The 6,627-nt window shown below is 49.9% G+C and overlaps 1 protein-coding gene across 3 annotated transcripts in view; it reads right to left on the bottom strand.

Moving 5' to 3' along the window:
• The window catches only part of Rhcg (Rh family C glycoprotein), a 17,775-nt gene extending 13,133 nt beyond the window's left edge, over positions 1-4,642 (bottom strand). Inside the window, exon 1 of one of the 3 annotated variants that reach the window (XM_050154137.1) lies at positions 4,388-4,642. In XM_050154137.1, coding sequence (XP_050010094.1) covers positions 4,388-4,574 — 187 coding nt within the window. In that variant the 5' untranslated portion in view covers positions 4,575-4,642. The remainder of the gene's footprint in view (positions 1-4,387) is intronic. The other 2 variants (XM_050154136.1, XM_050154138.1) reach the window with 2 other exon arrangements.
• Positions 4,643-6,627: the final 1,985 nt, after the last annotated feature.

Below are 6,627 nucleotides of genomic sequence, written 5' to 3'. Positions count from 1 at the left end.
TGCTGTGTGTGTGAGTGTGTGTGTGAATGTATGCTGTATGTGTGAGTGTGTGTGAGAGTGTGTGTGAGTGTGTGTGTGAATGTAAGCCATGTGTATGTGTAAATGTAGGCTGTGTATGTGAATGTATGCTGTGTGCGAGTGTGTGTGAGTGTGTGTGAGAGTGTGTGTGAGTGTGTGTGTGAATGTAAGCCATGTGTATGTGTAAATGTAGGCTGTGTGTGTGAATGTATGCTGTGTGCGAGTGTGTATGAGTGTGTGTGTATGCATGCTGTGTGTGTGTGTGTGTGTGTGTGTGTGTGTGTGTCTGGAGAAAGAGCAATGCCTGCATCTGAAATAAAGTATATTGCAGCATACTGTGTCTCTCTGAATTCTCTCCATTTTTGCAGCGTCTGTAAATTTAAAATTATTTCCAAAGAAAACGTTGAAAGAGAAAGAAAAGTCAGCTCCAGGGACTTGCCAGGCCACCTGCTTCCCTCTGGTTCCCAGTCCCATTGCAGGGCTTTGGTGTTTCCTTTACTAGAGGACTGTTACAGAATTACTGTTACAGAATGGCCAGCAAACGCCTCTCTCAAAATAATGTCCCCTCACTGAGAAGCTTTCTGACCACATACTTATTTTTTTCTTAAGAAGGTCTCAGTTTGTAGTTGTCCTGGAACTCACCATGTAGACCAGGCTGGCCTCCAACTCACAGAGATTCACCTGCTTCTGCCTCCTGAGTGCTGGGATTAAAGCTGTGTGTCACTACACATAGCTGTGATCACCTACGTTAAAGCAGGCTGTCCCCTCCTGGTACCCTCATTTCCTTCCCGATCCCATTACAAAGTGAAGTTGTATGTTTGCTTGTTTGTGTAATCTTCTAGACCAGAAAGCTGCAGGAAGATGTGCTGTGCCCGTGCTGACCGCCAGGGCATTCTTAACACCTAGGCGAGCACCAACGGGCATTCTCCGCCATATTCTCAAGAATACAGCATACTGGCTGCTCTCGCAGGGGACCAGGGTTCAATTCCCAGGACCCAAGTGATGGAATGATGGCTCATAATCATTTGTGACTCCAGTTCCACGGGATCTAAACCCTTTGGTCTCTGCAGGTACTAGGAAACGGCACCCTGAGAGCCTTGGCTCCTCTTAGATACTCTCTACTTTACAGCACAGTCCTGCCCTACAGAGAGGCAGTCTGAGGCTCAAGGTCAGGTCGCCAGGTGAGGGATTTGACCCAGATGTTTCACTGAGAGGCTCATCCTCAGGCTATGCTGCCGCCTTCTCTGGCTAAATGAGTTCTGATGGATGAAACCGAGTCTGATGAATACGTCCATAGAAGACCAGGCGAGTCTGGAGGCTCTGGCCTCAGGAGACAGGCTCTGAGTCGTGGGAAATCTGGGCATCCTCGACTTCAGGCCCTTTCCTAACACGTCTTGACCTCCCTCAGGGTCTCCGGAAAGCTTCTGGGGTCAGGACCTGGTAACCCTCCTTGACCCAGCTTTCATTGTTAGAGCTCATGGTCACTGAGGCTGCGACAGCAGCTAGGAGGAGGCTTCACGTTCAGCGACTGACGTGGCGCTTCAGATCTCCAAGAGCAGGAGGGTAGGTTCCCAGCTAGCGCTGTGTCGGCTGCCTGCGAGGGGCTGTGGCCGGGGATGCTGATTTCAGGCCCCTGGTGCTGACCTGCTCCAGAAACCAGAGACACCTGGCAGGTTCCACTGATCCCTTGAGTAGGGATAAAGCTACCACAGCACGCCCTGAATGGGTGCTGATGTCTACAAGCCAAGAACTAGGAGAACCACAGGGGCCCACCCTTTGGAATTACCTGGTCATACAGAAACCAGGGCCTGGACATGCACCTGGCCAGGGAGCTTTATGCTCCTTAGAGTCTAACCACAGTCACCATGATCTAGCAACTCAAAGACCTGTGCTGGGGAGAGGCAAAGGATGAGATGTGGGATGGGAGAGTCACCAAGAGGATAGGCTCAGACCCCAGAGTAACCGCCTGGATTCCTGGTTTCTTATTGGGTGACCTGTGTGAGACACGCCTACCATATGTTCAGTTTTCTCATCTGTGAAATGGGGTGTGTGGGAGAGTAGCAACATCTCCCCTTGAGGGTTGGTAGTGATGACCAAGGAGAGATCCCATGCTTGACTGGAGCTGTTTCAGCCACCACAGCACTTCCTGTGCTTGCCAAGGAACATGGCTCCCTCCCACTTCCCATGGAGTTAGAGACAAGGGCAACTGGGGGGGCATCCTTGGTGTTTAGGGTTTCCTTCTCCCTCAGCATTTCCCCCCTTCTCTCTCCGAGTCCTTCTCTTAGGCCATTCCTAACCTCTCATCCCTCTTCCTAGGCTTCTCGTTCAGAGGTCCTTTGGCTGCCCTGATCTCTCCTCATTGTCGGAGACAGACTGCCTGCTCGGAGCTCAACACCCCTGGCCTTGGGTGTTTTAGCATGCAGCGCTCTGTTCCAAATAAATCTAGGAGTCCTTGAGGAGCAGAGGATATACAACTCGTTTGTCTAGAGTGACCATAAATCTTAATTCACTGGAACAGTCAGGGTTTATGTCTTGCTCCCAACTTATTGCGGCCAACACCCTCTAGATAAACACTTACGGGGTAATGGAAAGAAGACAGGTGGCTGGGTGAAGAGGGACAGTATAGGAGTTGGGGAGACTGAGGACTGCACCCCTTCTTAGGAGGTGTGAGGTTCTATAGCTTCCTGTGGGGTCTCGATGCCCTGTGCTGCCAGCCCAAGAGCTACAAATGCCCACAAAAGGAAGCCTTTCCCTTGTACTTTTCTATAGGGCTGGCTCTGGTGCCCAGATGTGAGCAAGACGAGACGGAATAAGTCAAGGATGAATCCTAAGCTCACCTGCTTCCCCTTTGCCTGCCAAGTCCCCACACAGAAGAGGAAGGTTCGGGCGATTTACCCTGTGAATTCTGAAGCCACAGCTGTCAAGACCTCTTTTGAAGCACACAGCCCTGACCCGGGGCCCCTTGATTTCCAGACACAGAGGATGCCCTGCCGCTGAGCAAACAAGCTGCAGAGGGAACGGAGGTTGACGTAGCAGCTGTTGGAGAAGAGCTTCAGGGTCCCCCCAAAAACCAATGGCCCATGACCACATGAGCGCCGGCTGTTAGAAGAATTGTCACCGGTTGCCGGTAGACAGCGTGGCAGTTCAGAAAGCACAAGGGCACTGGCAGACCCTGGGCTGGCAGTCCAAGGTCAGGCTGCCTGGGGTGACCTTGGGCTAGTTCTCCGTGCCCTCAGAGATGCCTGAAGTTCTCAGGGTGCCTGTGTTTAGTGCTCTTGGGGTTGATGGCTTTGTTATAAAGCGAGGGTCACACTCCCCGTACTTCTTCACACCCCTCCTGTGCGGTGGCTCCCACCAGCACCCCTAGTCAGGAGAGAAGGAAGTTAGGGTCCTTTATGATTGTCATCTGCTTGAGAGCACCCCCAAAGCAGCAGGGCCATGATAGAAAAAAAAAAAACCTATGTCATTCCAGGACCATATCCTTCTTCATCATCTTTTTTTCTTTTCGATGTGTATGAGGGCTTTGCCTGCATGAGCGTCTGTGTGCCACATGTGTGTCTGGTGCCCACAGAAGGCAGAAGAAGTCATCAGATTCCCTGGAACTGCAGTTATAAATGGTTGTGAGCCACCACATCCGTGCTAGGAATCAAAACCCCGTCCTCTGGAAAAGTATCCAGCGCCCTTAACTGTTGAGCCATCTCTCCAGCCTCCATAGTCACATTCTTAACCACAATATCATGGATGCAGACAATCCCAGGGCAGGGAAGGGTGTCCAGCTTTTTCTCCAAAGCCAAAGAGGGTGGGTGTTATGACCTCCTGGCCCAACACCACCTGTGGCCCACGAAACCTGTCTCCATAACAAAAGTGGAGGGTCATCATGCCATCCTTGTGACCACTGACATTGGACCAAACCCCTATTTGAAGTGTATGGGAGCCAGGTCATCTGCTGGTTGGTTGATGGAGGTGGAACTATGGCTTTTGAGGACCAAGAAGGACAGGGACATAGGAGCCTCTGATGGTTGGGAGAGATGAAAGTTAAATAAAAAGTAAAACAACCCAAACTAACCAAACATCAAAAAAAAAAAAAAAAAAAAAAAAAGGCAGCCCACCTCTCCCAGGTGAGTGCTCATAATCAGATTTCCATAGCAAGTGTGAGCACCTATGGCCACTTCTCCCAGGCTGAGGTAGGAGAGTGCCCTGGTGCGGAGCCTCCTCTGGGGCCTGCTCGGGACTGTGGGGCAGTATCGCCCCTTCATCTCCATCCTGTTCCAGAGGCAGAGGCAGACCTAAAGCGGAGAGCAGTCAGGCGGTTGTCCAATGGGAACCACCGGGAGACTCTACAGGTGAGACTGCCAGCCATAGGACTTACTTGAGTAGCGATAGTAAAAGTCGTTCTCAATGTCGCTTGAGATGTTCTTGAGCTTCTTCTCCAACCACCAGCGGGCATCCGCCTGGACGTCGTAGCGCACGAACACGCCGAAGAGAACCACCATCACCACCTGCAGGACCAGGCAGATGACGGGCAGCCGCACCCGGAGGTTGGTGTTCAAAGCCATTCTCTGCACTGCCGGTCGCTGCGCACGCCGGACTCCGACGCTAGGGAGGCTGGGGTGACCCTTATAGGACCCGGGCACTGGGCGGGGCGGACGCGGAACAGCTGACCCTGGTGCCGCCCTCGCGCCCACGGCGCTATCCAACCGGCAAAAGGCCCGCGGGGCCGCCCCGAGCCCAGCGCCCCTGGTAGCTCCAGGTGAGGGGAGCAAAGGCAGACTGAAAGAAGAAAGTAGACCGTCCCAACTTCCGCGCGTCCTGTCGATGCCTAATCTTTTCTCCCTTGTTTGGGTGAATAGAGCGAGAAGAGCTTCACCGCTCATCCAGATCAGAATGAAGAATTCGAAGACTGGAATCACTACCCACATCGCCACTACTCTGATCCTTTTTTTGTTTTGCTTTTTTTTTTTTTTTTTTTCTACTCAGTAGCTCTGGCTGTCCTGTAACTTGCTCTGTAGACCAGGCTGCCCTCGGAACTCCCCCACGGAGTGCTTGGATTAAAGGCGTGCACCACCACAGCCCAGCCACTCCCATCCTTTTTGAGACGCTCTATCTCTATAATCTAGGCTAGTTTTGAACACTTGGAGGTCCTCCTGCCTCAGCCTCCCAAATGGTGAGATTACCAGCTTGAAACCCCGCCACCTAACATCCTTTTCTTTTTTCAGTTCACAAAATATAAAGGGGATGCATCAATGAAAAGCAAAGGAATTATGAGAAACTGTAGCAAACCACAGCAGTTTGGGGGAAGGTACAGAAAAACATAAGGAAGAAGATAGAAACCATCAGTTTTCTGTCATGCAGAAGCAATCCTGGAATTTTGATGTCTGTCTGTAGGTATATAAATTCAGCCTTTTAAGCTTGTTAGAGACGACACAGGCTCAGGAGAGGTCGTTTCACTCTGTAATATTCATAGATAGTTTGTGTTACTCAGCAATTCATAAATAAACATCTGACTCTTTAAAACGTCTTTATTTACATTGATTGATTGATGATGGATTGATTTTGTAGAAGCAGGGTTTCTCTTTGTAGCCCCAGCTGACTTGGAACTCACTGTGTTAGCCTTGAATTTACAGTGGACTTCCTGTCTCTGCCCATCAGTGCTGGAATTACAGGCATTCTGCCACCAAACCTGGGTTTTTGCTGTTGTTATTTTTTGTTTCCCTTTTGTTTCATTGTTTTGGAGACAGGGTTTTTCTGTGTGGTCCCAGCTGTCTTTGAACTGCTATGTAGACCAGGCTGGCCTTAAACTCTGAGAGTCTGCCTGCCTCTGCTTCCTGGGCACTGGGATTAAAGTCTAGCTTTGGTTCTGGTGGTTATTTGTTTACCTTATTTTGTTTTGTTCTGTGGTGTTGAGACAGCATCTTCATGCATTAGCCAAGGCTGGCTTCCTGCCTCGACCTCGCAAGTACTGAGATTACACGTCTGAGCTGCCACATTTACATTCCAACATTCTTTTTATTTATTTTTAATTAAACAACACCTGGTACTGAAGAGATGGCACTGAGTTTACAAAGGACCCAAGTGCTGTCCCCAGCGTTCACGCTGGTGTCTCCCAGCAGCCTGCGACTCCTGAAGGGCCTGATGCCACTGGCCTCTGAAGGCACCTGCACGCATGTGCACACACACACCTCCTCCTATATGTAATTAAAAGTAGCAAAAAATAAATCTTAAACAACTAATAACCTTTGGTTACATTTTGTTTATGTTCATGCCTGTGTTGTAGCAGGCTCATGGGAAGGCCAGAGGACAGTTTGTGGGAATTGGCTCTTCCCACCATGCAGGTCTGGAGGATCTAACTCAAGTCTTCAGGCTTGATGTGAGGCATCTTTATCAGCTGAACCATCGGCCAGGTTCAGCATCCTTTTTAAAAGCAGGGTAATAGGCAAATGGATGGAAATAGAAAACACTATCCTGAGTGAGGTAAGCCAGACCCAAAAAGAAGAACATGGGATGTACTCACTCATATTTGGTTTCTAGCCATAAATAAAGGACATTGAGCCTATAATTCGGGTTCTTAGAGAAGCTAAATAAGAAGGAGAACCCAAAGAAAAACATATA

The sequence above is a fragment of the Alexandromys fortis genome, unplaced genomic scaffold (genome assembly GCF_014885135.2).
Source record: "Alexandromys fortis isolate MF-2015 unplaced genomic scaffold, M_Fortis_MF-2015_v1.1 scaffold_86, whole genome shotgun sequence".
Classification (NCBI taxonomy): Eukaryota; Metazoa; Chordata; class Mammalia; order Rodentia; family Cricetidae; genus Alexandromys; species Alexandromys fortis.
The sequence above is the reverse complement of the archived record's forward strand: the minus strand, read 5'-3'. Positions and strand labels throughout refer to the sequence as shown.